Source organism: Pinus tabuliformis, chromosome X (assembly GCF_031772625.1).
Source record: "Pinus tabuliformis cultivar Carrire ecotype Pingquan chromosome X, CPIR1, whole genome shotgun sequence".
NCBI lineage: Eukaryota > Viridiplantae > Streptophyta > Pinopsida > Pinales > Pinaceae > Pinus > Pinus tabuliformis.
Window position 1 is genome coordinate 1,168,657,084 of NC_142308.1, and position 16,922 is coordinate 1,168,674,005.

General features: G+C 33.8%; 1 protein-coding gene and 1 pseudogene across 2 annotated transcripts; one reads left to right on the forward strand and one right to left on the reverse strand.

The window, feature by feature from the left end:
- Window positions 1-4,717: 4,717 nt before the first annotated feature.
- LOC149144064 (uncharacterized) lies at window positions 4,718-8,348 on the forward strand (annotated as a pseudogene). The gene is made up of 4 exons (XR_016265121.1): window positions 4,718-4,800; window positions 6,265-6,561; window positions 7,223-8,038; window positions 8,139-8,348. The product of XR_016265121.1 is annotated as an uncharacterized LOC149144064 (transcript).
- Window positions 5,058-5,982, reverse strand: LOC149144065 (glutathione S-transferase F10-like). Its single transcript, XM_089452024.1, has 4 exons — window positions 5,965-5,982; window positions 5,845-5,893; window positions 5,375-5,700; window positions 5,058-5,174 (listed from the first exon to the last, which is right to left on the reverse strand). Exons 1-4 carry the CDS (start codon window positions 5,980-5,982, stop codon window positions 5,058-5,060), a joined length of 510 nt encoding a protein of 169 aa, XP_089308150.1.
- Window positions 8,349-16,922: the final 8,574 nt, after the last annotated feature.

Here is a 16,922-nt window from a genome sequence, read left to right on the forward strand (position 1 = left end):
TTATATGTTATCTTCAATCAATTTTTTCAAATAATAAATCTCTTTGTAATTTGCAAGAATATAATCTCCAATTTTTTTTTTTAAATATTAAATCCAATTATACATTTAAAAACTCATTTAAAAATAAAATATAACATAAAGAAAACTAAGAAAACGAATTCCACTGATCTAGGCGAAAAATACGAAAATTCTGTAGTTCGATTAGTACACCTAATATTTTGGATGAAATTCGATTCGATTGTCCGTATAATAGATTAATGGAGTATTTCGTAGTTTATCTAGACAAACCTGCATAGAAAAGCATCCGAGGATCGAGTGCGGATAGAAATAAAAGAAATAAAAGAATGGGTAGATAATTATTTATTTAGAAAATTCGTTTTTTAATTTCTTTTATTCTTTGAATGTGTGGAAAGTTCAGAAAGCCGTAGGAAAGAATTTGAATATAAGATTTAAAATATAAATAAATAGATTATATATATAAATATATTACTTAAAATGTGTATATTATTTATAATTATTAAATAATATAAATATAAAAATAAGAAATAATATTAATATATATATATATATATATATATATATATAAATAAATAAGTGTGTGTGTTTATAGGTGTTTTTTTATTGGAATTGAGCATTTTAATCTTTTTGTTAATTAATTTTTTTGATCTCTCAGTGTAAATTGAAAGATGTCAGCATATTCTTGTTGTAGCCACTCCATCAATAAATGAAATTTAAAGTGATAACCTCCTTGCATATCTAAATCAAGTGTTTAAACCCTACTTAAATTAATTTTTTACCAAATGATCATTAAAAATTAATGTGCATCTTATTTATCTCCACATATGTGAGATTACAAAAAATGATTAGAAAAATGAAATTAAAAGTTTAGTGTCAAACACGTGTTGAAATTGATGTCTGTTTGCATTTTGAAACTTATAAGGAAGACACTTGCCCCATCTTCCTCATAAATGTTACCAAGAGAACACTTGCCCCATCTTTCTCATAAATGTTACGAAGAGAACACTTGCCCCATCTTTCTCATAAATGTTACCAGGACTATGTGTTAATTTTCATGCCCCATCTTTCTCATCCCACTACTACTTGTTAATATTCTACTTGTGTGCCTTTGTCATAAATGTGGCCGTGTAATGGCCCCTTGTTCATATTCCCTTTGTGCTCCATGGTTTCTTTTAAGAGATGAGAAGTCGGTTTCAATTCCTCATAATGAATTGGAGAAATCGATCAACGAGAATGTCATCTAGACATATGTGCAAGATTCAGCTCAAAAGGGATATTTCAAGGTGATTTCAATTAATAGTAACTGAGACTTTATTTCTTAATGTATATTATGACGGTTGAATCAATTTATTCAATCAAGCTACATACGGTTTATTATACCTAATCCCATTTTTTTATGATTTAATTCTAGCATTATTTGATATGTGGTTTTATAAGAATCTAGGAGGGTCATCAACAAATCTTAATTATGTGCCAAATCTTAGTTATGTGCCCACGGTTGCAAAGATCATAAGGAGCAATGCTACGAATTCGCATCCAATATTCTGGTGGAGGAACGTAAGACCGAGTCTCAGAAAGATTACATTCATCTCAGATCAAGAAGAGGTTAGGCTACTCACAAGCATAGCTTGCGAACGGCTAAATACATTGCTACAAATTATTTAGTTCAATATCATCCACTAACATGCTATGAAATGCATTCCAGAAGAGAGAGAATAAGTAAGCCCATGAAAATTTTACATGACCTTATTCCAGGTTGCGACAAGGTATATAAATTCCTACTGCTTGGTTTCAATTAATTTATTTACAAAAATGATCATTGTCATCAATTTGTCTGTTACTTACGATATTATGCGTTATTGGATTGGGAAATCAAGAATGTTAGCAGGAAAGAAAACCTGAATGTTCATAATCGTTCAACCGGCTAGCCAGCAGCTATTAGCTAGTAGGTACATAAATTACCGTATTCTATTTTATAATGGATCACGACTTCCCTTAGTGGCTTCCTCTGTAGCTTTTGAGGGGAAGAAATACACTTTCAGGACCCTACTTGAGCCTTACCGTGCGATAAAATAAGAGCGATCGAATGACGCGTAATTACGTAAATAACTAAGTGATTCACCGAAGCTTAGATACCTTGGAAGCGTTAACCGGGCTCGTCCGTCTATTTACCCACCCACCCCAATCCCCGAGGGGAGAGGACTTCAATGCATAATTACATATATAATATATCGAATTGATGGCGGCGATGGCGGCCTGTTGTTCTTCAAGTTTCATTTTACTGGGGATGAGTCGTTGTCACAAACACAATGCTTTCACCCTTTCTATTTGAATCGAAGTGTAGGAGCTAACCACCAAGCCCAACAAGTACAACAACACCTACGACTATAGACCAGACCTCAGGGAAGGGGGGGCTATATAGAGCAGCCATTCAGGTCAGGGAGGGAGAGATTCGGCGAGGGGCTAGAGAGAGACATTCTGCCCTTAAATCTCCATATATTTCCCTGGGCGCCTCATTGTTTTAGATCGCACGAACAAAGTTGTTGCAGATCAGGTTGGAGGGAGAAAGGTGGGAGGAAAATGGCCGCGCGGAACTGTTATTCTGGTCCGGACATCAAACAATTGATATTGTTATCGTAGGAGGCGGCGTTGCAGGGCTGGCCATAGCCTTTGCCCTCCACAGGTTTGTTTGACCTCATCTCATATTTTCAGCTTAATAGTGCAGTAATGATACTGTGTTTGTGCATACGAAAGTTATGACCCAACATCTTATATGGGGATGGGTTGCACGCATGATTGGCCTTAAGAGGTGCTTTGATTGTTTTCTAGCTTCTGGGACGACCTTGATTCTATGGGCCAATGCGTGGAAAGATCTTGGTGTAGCAGATACACTTAGTGCAGATTATTTTTTTTGCTGGATGGATAAGTTAATATTATTAGTTTAGTTATATATTTTAGAATTTAATAAATAAAAATAAAATTAATTATTTAATAATTAATTTAATTTATAAAATAAAAATAACAATTAATCACTAAATTTCACTTGGATACTAATTATGAAGGATACTAGTTTTCTCAAATTGCTCTCGTGTCCAGAAATATGTTGAACTCGTAGAAAACCGCACAGGGTAATTTATGTGTCATTAGTATGTAAAATTATCTTCCACCCAAACCTCTGAAGGGAAGAAAACAAATTATGGGTTAATTTTTAATTTTATTATAATGTTCAAGTTCAAGAGATCAAGTATGTATTACGTGGGTGCGCGTGTATGTATTACGTGGGTGCGCGTGGAAACACTAGCCAAAGCTTTGCTTAATGGAAGTATTAGATTCAACTCTAAACTTGTTTCCATACATAAAAAAGCAGGTTCTCCTTTTACCACACTAGAGCTGACACCCAGAACATTCATCACATCTAAGGTAGGGTTGTAGGTGCTAATGGTAAGGGTTGAATTTAATTTTGATTATAGTTTTAAAGAATATTTTGGAATTTGAAAGATTTTCTAGTTATTTTTCCTCAAATTTAACTTTTGTTTATCAAATTTCAAAATATTTCTAAAATCTACAATCAACCTAATTTATTTTCTTTCTGATTAGGCTGATGAGATGGTAATAGGTTGTGATGGCCTGAATTCAGTAGTTTTGCAATGGATTGGTTTAGAAGCAGCAAAGGGATGGTAACTCTTCCTGAGGGCCATCAATATACAGTAGAGGAAAAAATGGTACAATTGGTGGATAAAGAAGTGAGGACAAGTTTCATTGTGTGCACAAACCAAAAAAATTATTGGTTTATAACTAGCACAACCACATTTACCAATGTTGTTGTAAAGGTTAATTGATTATGACAACTCTATTTATTTCTACAAAACCTAAAACAATGCTCATAGTTTAGTCCTTATATTCTGTCCATGCTAAGGCAATGGCACACATAATGTTTTCTTTCTTGGTAGCTTTTTATTGACAGAAATGGTCATTTTCATCACTTTGTGCTCATCTTCATCTTTAATCATAATGGATTATTAACCTCAACAACATCATCTAATTATGTTAACTAATTATATTGGTTATTGTGATTATAATGTTATGTCTATTTTTCTTATTATAATAAATTATTATTAGTCCCTGCCTCCGGCATAGCAGGGACTATAGCATTCGATCGGGCGTTGACCCGGTATTACTTCTTTGGTTGACCGTAAATTTCCGGTGTTTAAGCGATTTTAAACAAAGTTTATCGCTGGGTATTTGACTCCAAAAAAATTTTAACCAAACTTTCGATTTCACCCTCTTATTGCAAGCGTCTCTTGCCCCGATGTGATTTTAGTGATGACAAGTTATTTTATCCTAAGTTTTTTCTTGCCCGTGCTGGATGTTCTAGTTTATACGTAGGTTGGATGTTCTGGTTTATACGTATGTTTAGCATGTTATCCATCTGTCACTATGCAGCCTCGATGCATCAACACTTGGATTTCTCGTTGGATGAAACCTACCCAGGATCCTTTGTTCTGTGTGAAAACCCAGAAGCGGGGCTGTCTGTCTATCATTCTTTCTCGAGTGCAATTCTTTCATTTTCTGGCTAGCTAGATCTGATCCTTTGTTCTGTGTGAAAACCCAGAAGCGGGGCTGTCTGTCTATCATTCTTTCTCGAGTGCAATTCTTTCATTTTCTGGCTAGCTAGATCTGTAAGCGGTAGCTCGGGCCACAAGAGTGTACTAGTTGATTTCTGTGAGACAGAAGCAGGTACATGGGAGACAGGAGGGAAGACTGCAGCTCACGAAAAATCAGGTACATTTCAGAAGAAAAAAAAGCATAATTACTTACATGACCTAGTACTTCTTGTGCTTCGCTGAGAACTGGATTGGAACTGACTCGATTGGATTCACTATCATTGGTCAGTTTGGAATATTGAAAGCTCATGTGCAGGGAAGATACACTGATAACTGTAAATTCCCCTGCTGCTTAAAATAAAGAAAATGTTCCCTATGGTTACCTCGTTTCTGCCTTTGCTCCTAAGAAGTCGTATGATTTTCGATTTTCCAGCGCTAAGCTGCCCAGATGACGCATTCTTGAGTACGGTATATATCCATAGGCTTGAAATATGATCCTTGAACTAATGGTTTGTGCGCCTCCGGCCAAGAACGTCTGTAGCATAGGATGCCCTGCCTCAAGTGACGGAGTAGCCGCGACGATCCGTGCCGCGGGGGTTGGCCTATCTAGCTTCCCTGCCCTAGAAGCTCTCTTACCATCCCCGTAGTCTCCTTAGAAACTCGGCTCTCGACTAGGTTACGCAATGAGCTTGCTGCTCCGTCTGCCTATTGCTTTGCGACTACAGGTTCTCTTGTGGATAGCTAGGTCCTACCTGGGATTTAGGTATCACCACCGGGGCGTTACCGCTTTCCGGGCCTGCCAAATACTTACTCTCAGACAATCTCTTCTCGTACACGTCCAGAGCATTGGAGAACTTCTCCTCGTTCTTTGCAATTTCTGTCTGGTTCTGAGGAATGCCCCACAACGGAGCGAATCCCAGTTGAAATACTAGAAAGGAACTGGGAGGATTATAAGTCTGGCTTTCCACCTCCATCCACTGCTCAATCACAGCTCTCTCTGCCAAACTCTTACCTAACAGCCCAATGGTCCCCTGTGCTGCGTACTTCTCTGCAATGTACCGAACGATGGCCTTCGATTCTGCATTAACCATAAGCAAAATGGATAAGTAAAAGATGAATCTCTAACAAACTGCCATAAGTTTCTAGATGCAGTTTGAGTAATTATGTGCCATAAGTTTCTAGATGCAGTTTGAGTAATTATGTGATATGTATGGATACAAACCAAAAAGAGTCAGAGCGTCGTCCTCGAGCACAGGTACCTGCCCGAAGGGCTACATAAACGAGAACCCAAATTATAACAGTATATCCAGGTTATTTACTGGAAAAAACTACTTGGCGAAACCTTCTTTACAAGAGTCATCGTTTGATAGCATGAAATGACAGTTGTTAAACTTAGGTGAACAGCAGGGTATAGTCAAGATTGGCACTTGTTAAAATTTAACCATCACTTGTCAATATTCTAAATTCACTTCTCAATATTGTGAGACGTGTCCAAAAGAGATCTCCGGTGTATTTAAATAAATCATAAGAGTGGTAGTAAATAAATCTATGAGTTGCATTTATTCCTATGATATGTTGCTAATTCTATTTCAAGAAGACTGACTGACACACATATATTATGTCATTTACTGATATGATGCAGGTCACTTACTGATACAATGTAGGTGAATGAAGGTAGAAGATATTTCATTATAATATTGAAATATTTTTGTGAGAGAGGCACGGCGGTGTAGTAGAGCACTAACGCTGAGGCAGAAGCGAGTTTTCTTTTCCTGCAAAATTTGTGTACCTTCTGTATCAAATAGTCCTCCTTATCTGATTAAGGATGCATGCAATTATTCCTCCTGAGTGGTCTGGTTTTCCGTTACTGGTATTAATTGCAGCAAGATCTGGAGCACGGGAGGCAGTATCATCAATGGAGCCAAATGACGCTAATACTGTGAGTTAATCCTTTTGCACTAGAGTTCTACAACAGCTATTAACTTCGCCCTAATCAGGAAGTATAGTGTTGCACTTTTCAAGCCAAGCTCAGGAATTCGCTCACGACTGAACTTGGACTAACTGTTGTTGTGATATTATTAACTTCCATATTCGCAGTATTGCACTTACAAAGCTAAGGTCTAGAGTATATTGAGAATCGAGCTTGGGTTAATATGATAATCTAGCTTGGGCTATGAAAATCAAATTTCTATATATAGTAAACTCATAGAAATTTATCCCTAAACGTTGCCTTAAGAAGAACATGGGATGTGATCGGGATTAAGTTGTAGTTATGCAAAATATTTGGGTGGGCTGGGCTCAGTTGTTGTGCAAAGTGCCTAGTAAATATGAATCTGTATGTTCATTGTTTTGTGTGAGAAGGCCTGATTTCACTTGCATTTAGTGTTTGTGATAGAAAAAAGCAATGCAATCAATATGCACCAAACAATAGAAAACTTTTGAGTCATAACCTTTATCGGGTTCTGCAATGTTCTTCTTTTCAAATATTTTTCACACTCCCAATGCCATGCTGCTGGTGTTGTGTATATTGTATGCCCTGGTCAAAAACATAATTTTCCAAATGAGAAAAACGTTTAAACTTTTGTTATATGCTGTTGCAGGCCCCTGAAGGTGCAGGCAAGTTGAAGTGGATGTATTCTGGTGTGCACAAAACAAGTCCATCTCATGAATTTGAATCAGAATGTGCTAAAATGGGGAGCTCATGCAGGCCAATAGAGGTGTTGGGCTCACAAGCGCCATTAAATTTTGGCTCTCAGGAAAAAGGATTGTCTGAGACGTTGAACGTCTTTGGAGATACTAGGCAATCAAACTTGGCCCTCTTGCACATGCTGGAAGGCATAGGAATGAACAGAGACGAGGCCGGATCAGTACCAGCTTGCAACTTCAATCATGGCCCATAGCTCCTGCTTCCTGTGCTAGAGCAACAGAGGTCATGGGGATTTCAGGAGCTGCTATCATTTCCGATCTGTGATAATGATAGCAAACGTGAAAGTCCATCCTTTGACGAGTTTCTGCACGGTGGTCATGGATCTGAATATGATTTGAATCTGACAAGCTGTAGAAGGGCAGAATCATGTACTTCGCTTGTCAAAACTGAAGCAAAAGATCAGTTCTCCAGCTTGGATGCCCCAGAGGAGGGTGTGAGTTCTTCAAGCCGGGAGCCCAACTCATCTAACACTGTGAATTCTTCAGACAATTGCAACGACAAGAGATTGGGGAATATTAAGGGTTACCAAGCCAATACAGCCACCCATGAACGAATTAGGAAGAGGAAGCGTTCCAAGGTCTGCAAGAACAGTGAAGAAGTGGAGAGCCAAAGGATGACTCACATTGCTGTTGAGCGCAATAGGAGAAAGCAAATGAACGAGCATTTAACAGTCCTGCGTTTCCTGATGCCGGTCTCTTTCATCCAAAGGGTACAAATTCTGCACCATTATATTGTCATTTCAATTCCTATAACTTTAAATGAAATTTATGGCTCAGGGATTTATTTGGGCCATATATGTCTTTGTTCAGGGAGACCAGGCCTCCATTATTGGAGGTGCAATTGACTTTGTGAAAGAACTGGAACAGCTCTTGCAGTCTCTTCAAGCTCAAGCTCAAAAGCGTAGAAAACAATGTGAACTGGAATGTGAGCTCAAAATGATTTGCAGGGTTGAACTGATACGTGTGTTTTTGTATTTAGAGAAGCATTATGATAAGTGTTTTGGTTTTTTGTGTGGTTAAGACAGCATAAAGAAAACAAGATGTAAATGAAGTTGTGATGAACCAGTGTGTTTTTTTATTCCTAATTAAGAAGTGTGCTTTTTATTCATGATTGCAATAAAAGGTTCTCCTCAGATTAATACTTATAATTTGGCTTTGTGAGATATATAACCTATTGTTTTTTAAGTGAATCTGTCCACCATTGTTTTCCCAACGTCATTTTGTTAATTTTTAACATTTCCTTATAAATGGACGGTTTATCTTTGACATCACTCTGTTTGTGCTTCAATGTTCTGGTCAATTCTTTGTTAGAACAGACAACAGACCATTTAAATGATTTTATTTTGGATTTGATTTAGCAAGGTATATTTGCATACTTTTCATAATTGATGATTATAAAGCTTCAATTTCAAGTTAAATGCTTGTCTTTAGTATTTTGGTCACTGTTACTAATTACAGATTTCATTTGTTTTCTTAAGAATGAGATGCGAAATTTCACTAGAAAGATAGTGGAATTGATGAAGAAAGAAAAGCTCTTCGCATGGCAAAGTGGACCCATTATATTAACACAGGTACCCTGTCTTGTTGTGATACTTGTCTTCAGTGTTGAGTCTGAAGTATGGCTTTCTGGTCTGACCCATAAGTTTATGCAGATTGAGGATGAATATGGTAACGTGGAGAAACCATAGATTGAGGATGAATATGGTAACGTGGAGAAACCTTATGGAGAAAAGGGTCAGTCATATTTACAATGGACTGCAAAATGGCATTATCATTAAATACAGGCCTCCCTTGGGTGATGTGGACTGAGAATTAGGCAGGATGGTAACGTTTTCTTTGCCTCATCACAACTATAAAGCATATTTACAGGCGCTTCCGAATTTTGATTTTCCCTACATCACAGAATTTACATATACTTGGGAACATTACTATGTTCGAAACAAAGCTGCAATCTATTGCCTCAGTAGAGCTTGAGTATTAGAAATGCGGGGGCTTCCTATTCACGCTGCTAAAATATCGTTATCGTTTTCATTACAGGTTTACGGCATTTGGATCGAGCATCCCTCGTAGGCCTACAGAGGATGTTGCTTTTGCAGTAGCCCGATTTTACCAGAGGAGGAACATTCCAGAACTATTACATGGTGGGGTTTATTCTTATTTTGTATTGAGCTCAAGGCCATATGTATTAATATTTATGCTACTAGGCTCATGCAGTTATATTTACGTTTTTATTTGCATGATAACCCAGGGTTTATTAAGCAACATACATCTCCCTAACCCTTAAACACATCCCAACCCTTAAACACCTGGCCTCTCTCAATAGAATAAATGAACAATCTTATTTACCATATGCTTTTTATGTTCCAATACCATGGAGGCATAAACTTTGGCCGGACAACTGGAGGTCCATTCATTGCCACCAGTTATGACTACGATGCACCAATTGACGAATATGGTATGCAAAGGTTCCCAGTGCCAAATTCTGTTCCGCAGTGAAAGTGTATATAGATATAATTAAAATTTCTTTCATTGATTGAATGTTTTCCGGTTCAATTACCTTAATTCCACAATGGGAATTTAGAACCATTGTTAGGTCAAAGGGGGCATCTGAAAGAGTTGCACAAAGCTATACAGAACTGCTTGACTGACTTTAAGGCATCAAATACTGTGGATATGCAGGCAACAATATATTCTAAATGTAGTAGCTTATGTGCTACCTTTATCAACAACAAGGGCCTTAAGCATGCAGCAACCGTGCAATTCAAGCATGCAGCAACCGTGCAATTCAATGGAAACTCTTATCAGCTACCTGCTTCGTCTGTGAGTACCTTACCTGACTGCAAAGTAATAAGGTTCCGGCAACTCAAAGAACTCTAGTTTCTCAACCCCGGCAGGGACTACCGCTACGACAGTGGCTCCCTTGTTTAGTTAAGTTAATTAATTATTTATTGAATTTTTTTTTAGGGTAATTCGTGATTGAAGTAATGTGAAAATCGAGAGATCTAAGGTTCTATGTTTTAAGCTTTTAGTTTAAAGTATCCTTTACGATTTAAAGTTTTGATATTAGTTTTTGAGGTTTTGTTTTATTTTTGGCGTGAATGTTTTAGTTTCAAGTTAAAGCTTTAGATTTAAGGTTTACAATTTAATTTAATTATGTTTCAAATAGTTAAAATTAATGTTAATATTTTTGATATTAGTTTTTGAGGTTTTTGTTTTAGGTTTTATTTTTATTTTAGGTTTTGTTTTACTTTTTAGCATGACTATTTTAGTTTTAAGTTAAACCTTTAGATTTAAGGTGTACACTTTAGTTTAATTATGTTTCAAATAGTTAAAATTAATATTAATATTGAGATGATAATAATAATATTATAAAGATTAATATTAATATTAGGACTAATCTTAATCATTAATATTGAAATTTAATAATAATATTATAAATTCTTGGAATTCATAATATAACATTTAAATATTAATAATATTTTAAAATTAAATATTATTAATATTAATTATTGCATAACATTAATATTAATCAGTGAAAACATTAATATTAGTAAACATCATCATAATTAATAATAATAATAATAACAATATTATTAATAATATAAGTAATAGAATAATATTCCTAATGTCTAAGAAATAATATTATTAATGTTATTAATTTTAATTATTTTGTAAAATTATTAAAAGATTATTAGTATTTAATATTATTATATACTAATATTAAAATTATTAATAATATTTAAAATATAATATTAATATTAATATGATTTAATTAATAATATCAATATTATTAAACACATTAACATTTTCAATATAAGTAGAATTAACATTAGTTTTGATAAATAATATTAATAATATTTACTGTATAATAATTATTAATAAAAATTTAGATCTAAAAATTATGTACTAATAATGATATTATTAGTAGTAATTATATTGTCCAACTAGGATCGACCAAGGTTAGAATTACCAAACATGGTCACCAAGCTTTCTATGGTTGAACATGGTCACCAAGCTCTCTATGGTTTAAAGGTGTCAAACATTGTAAAATTGGACAAACACATTCTATCATAGAAAAATATGATTAACATGCTGAAATATATCAAACCATGGCCAATAATGTTCAACCATAACAAGCCTAAGTCAACTATGCTTAATCATAATCATCTTTAAATATTAATAATACTAACATAAATTATTATATAACATTAATATTGATATATATCATCATCAACAATTATTATTATTATTATTATTATAACTACATTCAAATTAATATTAAGAATAATATTATTAATAATATCATTAATAATTTTTGTTTAGAAAAATAATATTATTAATCATAATAATTTTTTAAATTATAATTATTAAATTATTTAGCATTTAATGTTATTAACATATTTACATTAATATTATTAATAACATTTTAATTATAATATATATATTAATAATATTTAATTAACAATATCAATATTATTAACAAATCAACATGGTTGATATAAATAGATTTAATAATAATAATAATAATAATATTAATAAATAAATAATAAAGTAATTAATAAAAATTTAAATTTATAAACCATATACTAATAATTATATTATTAATAGTAATTATGATATTTAAAAAAATATTAATGATAGTATTAATGATATTAACATTAACATTTTTAATATCATTATTATTCATTGTCACCATGCTCAATGATGTACAAACATTGTTAGCTATAAAATAATGCTCATAATGTCCAGAAAATAATATTATTAATGTTATTAATCTTAATTATTTTTTAAAATTATTAAAAAATATTAGTATTTAACATGATTAACATAATAATATTAAAATTCTTAATAATATTTAAAATATAAAAATAATATTAATATTTTTAAAATCATTATCACTTATTGCGCCCATTCTCAATGATGTACAAGCTTTGTTAGCTAGAAAGTAATATTATTTATGTTATTAATCTTATTATTTTTTAAATTATTAAAAAAATACTAGTATTTAATATTATTAACATAATAATATTAAAATTATTAATAATATTTAAAATATAATAATTAGTTAATAACGCTCATAGTAATTAATAAAAATTTAAATATATAAACTATATACTAATAATTATATTATTAATATTAATGGTGAATATTTAAAAAATTATTAATGATAGTATTAATGATATTAGCATTAATATTTTTAATATCATTTTACTTATTGTTGTCCATGCTCAATGATGTACAAGCTTTGTTAGCTAGAAAATAATGCGCATAATGTCTAGAAAATAATATTATTAATATTATTAATCTTAATTAATTTTAAAAATTATTAAAAAATTATTAGTATTTAATATTATTAACATAATAATATTAAAATTATTAATAACATTAATATGATTTAATTAATAATATGAATATTATTAAGCACATTCACATTTTCAATGTAATTAGAATTGACATTAGTTTTGATAAATAACATTAATAATATTTATTGTGTAATAATTATTAATAAAAATTTAGATCTAAACATTATGTACTAATAATGATATTATTAGTAGTAATTATATTGTCCGATATTTAAAATATTATAATAATATTAATACAATTTAATTAATAATATTAATATTGTTAAGCACATTAACATTTTCAATATAAGTAGAATTAACATTAATTTCGATAAATAATATTAATAATATTTACTGTGTAATAATTATTAATAAAAATTTAGATCTTAAAATTATGTAATAAAAATGATATTATTATTAGTAATTATATTGTCTAACTAGGATCAACCAAGGTTAGAATGACCAAACATGGTCACCAAGCTCTCTATGGTTTATCCTTGCAAACATTACAAAATTGGACAAACATATTCTATCATAGAAAAATATGATTAACATTTTGAAATATATCAAACCATGGCCAATAATGTTAAACCATAACAAGCCTAAGTGAACTATGCTTAATCATAATCATCTTTAAATATTATTAATATTAATATAAATTGTTATATAACATTAATATTAATCATTTAAAACATTAATATTTTTTTTCTTAAGCTTGGTAGGACCCTCTCATTTTCAAGCTTTTACATGTCCATTATTCACCCCATTTCTGAGGATGGTAGCACAAGAATCGAACCCAAGATCTCTGATTCGGTAAGACTTCATTTCCACAGCCATTGTCACTTGAGATACCCCATGTGGACATTTAAAACATTAATATTGATAAATATCATCAACAATTATTATTATTATTATTATTGAAAAATAATATTATTAATCATAATAAATTTTTAAAATAGTTAGCGTTTAATATTATTAACATAATAACATTAATATTATAAATAACATTTAAATTATAATATAGATATTAATAATGTTTTTATCAAACACATTAACATGGTTCATATATATAGATTTAATATTGATATTAATAAATAAATAATTAAGTAATTAATAAAAATTTAAATATATACATTATATACTAATAATTATATTATTAATATTAAGTATGATATTTAAAAAATTATTAATGATAGTATTAATGTGTTGTGCCCTACAAGAACCCCCCATTTCATAAAATTTTTATTTCTAAAACTATAATATGAAATGGGTCCCTTTTAGATTAAATTGGTATCAAGTTAGCATTATTCAAAAGGTTTGAAAACAAACAAAACATTATAAAACCTTTTGATAAATCACATAAGCGGTCTTATAATAAAAAAATGAATAATCCTTTATTATTGCGATAAAGGGATCGCATATCGCAATAACGAAGGATACATAACAAAAAGACCCATTAGGTTTTCCCCGACGCGACAATACGCGAATGGATATCGGATATCAGCAATGGCAAGCTATCATAACAAAACGCCCCTTTTCGCTCCGATGCGATGCGATATCGCTATCGGCGATCAGAGATGTACCATGCCTGCATTTGAAAGCCCTCATTTAAAACTCCCGATGGGAATTGGAGATATCACTATCGGCGATCGGGGATTCCGAAAGGACACCAATACAACAACTCAAGTATTCCTCCGATCGCCGATTGCGATAAAGCTAGGCAAGGATTTCAAGAAGGATTGATAAGGCCGGGATATTACGGTTAATTAATATTAAAGGCCTTTATCTTCCCAATAGTGATTCACTTACGCTCAACCGCCAAAACATCAAAGACACGCTTAAATGAATTATTCCGCCAATAAACGATATGATGGCATTTAAAGGATTGACAGGTTTAAATGGCCATTTAATGAAACAATAAGGCTAAAATCTCTTCAGGGGTTGTATCCACGGCCACCTTAAGTTAATCCTCCATTATTCATTGATTAATATATCTCGTTCATATTTGGTTTGCGCCATCGATTCTCCGTATTACGTTCATTTTCTCTCTTGTGCAGAGCTCTTCCGAAGCAGCAAATTCAAGCCAAATGGGTAAGAAATCTAAGAAAACTGGAACAGCTTCTGCTTCAGCAGTTACAGGGCAACAAATTTCCGATCCTGGACAGCGCAAAAATGGACTAATATCAGACACCACATGTCTAGGACTCGGTAAAACTACATGGCTGAAAATCTACAATCTGATTGAGGCCGAAGAGTCTAAGGTAACAACAATGCAAGCCACAGCAAACTCGACTCGGAAGTCTGATGCTACTCGAAAGGATTTAGCTGACTCTTACCTTCATCGGATAGCAACCCGAGAACAAATTCTCCCATATACAGATGTGGTGAGATGGGCAATTGAAGAAATCCCAATCACCAACAGAACATTTTGCACCATGGATGGGAGAGTCTTCGGCTCGTTTCAACCTGATGATTTAAGGCAAATGTATCATTTGCCTGCACCGGAGAAGAAGTACAACAAAGCATTTTTGGAGAAGTTCAGAAATGAAAATTACATTGAATCAGAACCAATACGGGATTGGAGGCAAAACCCAGCGAAACACAAGCATGAGTCTTCGGGTAAGTACTCTGTCGATTCCTTGTGTTCTCCTTATTGTTATGCCAGAGTAATGATGTGTAGGTTGTGGGGGTTGCATGATTATGCAAATTTCACTATAGAGATGGTTCCTCTAATGGAAGCAGCTTGCAATAGTGAAATAATGGATTGGGGAAATGTACTATCTGATAAGTTAGCAACAGTGGTTCTTGATTTGAGAAACAAGTCCTGCGTTACTAGAAGGCTTATTCCCCCATTTTACTATAGTGCCTACATCTTGGATACCCTCTGTTTTAATTCAGAATTTCCTATGCTCGGGTGGAGATGGACTCCATAAGACCCCATGCCCATTCATATATACCACCAGAAGTTATGGAAAGCCCACCATAAACACCATCTATATCAAGTTTGCAATGGTTTTATGCTACCCATTCACTATGCCATTTTTAACAAGCCCGCTCCTAAGATTTCCTCTCCGGCAGAGATTGACTTGATAGCCATAGGGAGATGGTTCGGAGAAGAAAAATTCACCTATGTAAGAGTTTTCGGCAGCCATGCCAAGCCCCATGTCCTCCCTTTGTATATACCCGACAAACTGTTAGCTCGAGAGGTAGCATATCAGATTACATCCGAAGGAGTTACACAGACTCTAAGGAATAAAACGAAGCAGGTTTGGCCTCCCTTTCCTCTCAGATGTGGTATTTACGCTCTGCATGACTATAAACATGCAGAGAAAGAAGCAGATAAGATTAAGGCACTAAATCTCGCCACTCTTCCGAATAGGCGATTTGATCCAAATAAAGTCGCCTACAATGCACTTGAACAGACAAAACTCACTAAATTTGACCATAAAGATGATGAGTTTGATGACCTGTTCTCCTCAGCTGAGTCGCTATTCCAGGTTCAAACACTAGCCAGAATGAAATATCAAGACAACGGGTTAGTTGAATTTAACAGGCTTAGAGAACAAAGGTTGCAAACTCTGCCTCTAGATCTGCTAGCAACGGCCCCAATGACACAGTCAAGCGAGCTTGAACAGCGACCCCCTGCTACATCAGGAATTGCTGAAGAAACCCAAACAAAAGAGCAGGAGGAAGCGCAGAGGAAAGAGCAGGAGTAGAGTAGCACAGACGTGAATGTAGATGCCCAGATTGACCCGAAATTGCTCCAGGAATGGCAGCAGTTCGACTCAATCATAAGCATTCTTGAGAGCCCAAAGGAATATGATACATCAAAAGCAGTTGACACACAGGATATAGCACCAAAATAGGTTCCAAGTGGAACCAACAGCCTACCTCCTTCTACAGGAATAGAGATAATTCCCAAGGATCCTTCGGATCAAATCATTTTTCAATTGGAGGAGATACCTCCATTGGACGTCTTTTACAGTCCAAAGCATAGGGCTGTAGTAAAACGACAGTGGAAAAGGAGAAGCACTGATCAACCTTCCCTCTTCCCTGAACAAACAGTGACGGGCAACGTGTTTTGGAAGGAGGAGTTTGATCCTTCTGATGACCTAACAAAACTGTCCCAATATGCTAGAGCCTATTCGGCAGCCACCATAGACAAGGCATCAGAAGTTAGTAATCTATTAAAAGGAAAGGACAAAGAAATCACTTTGCTACAAGCGCAGCTATCGGAGGCACAGCAAAAGGC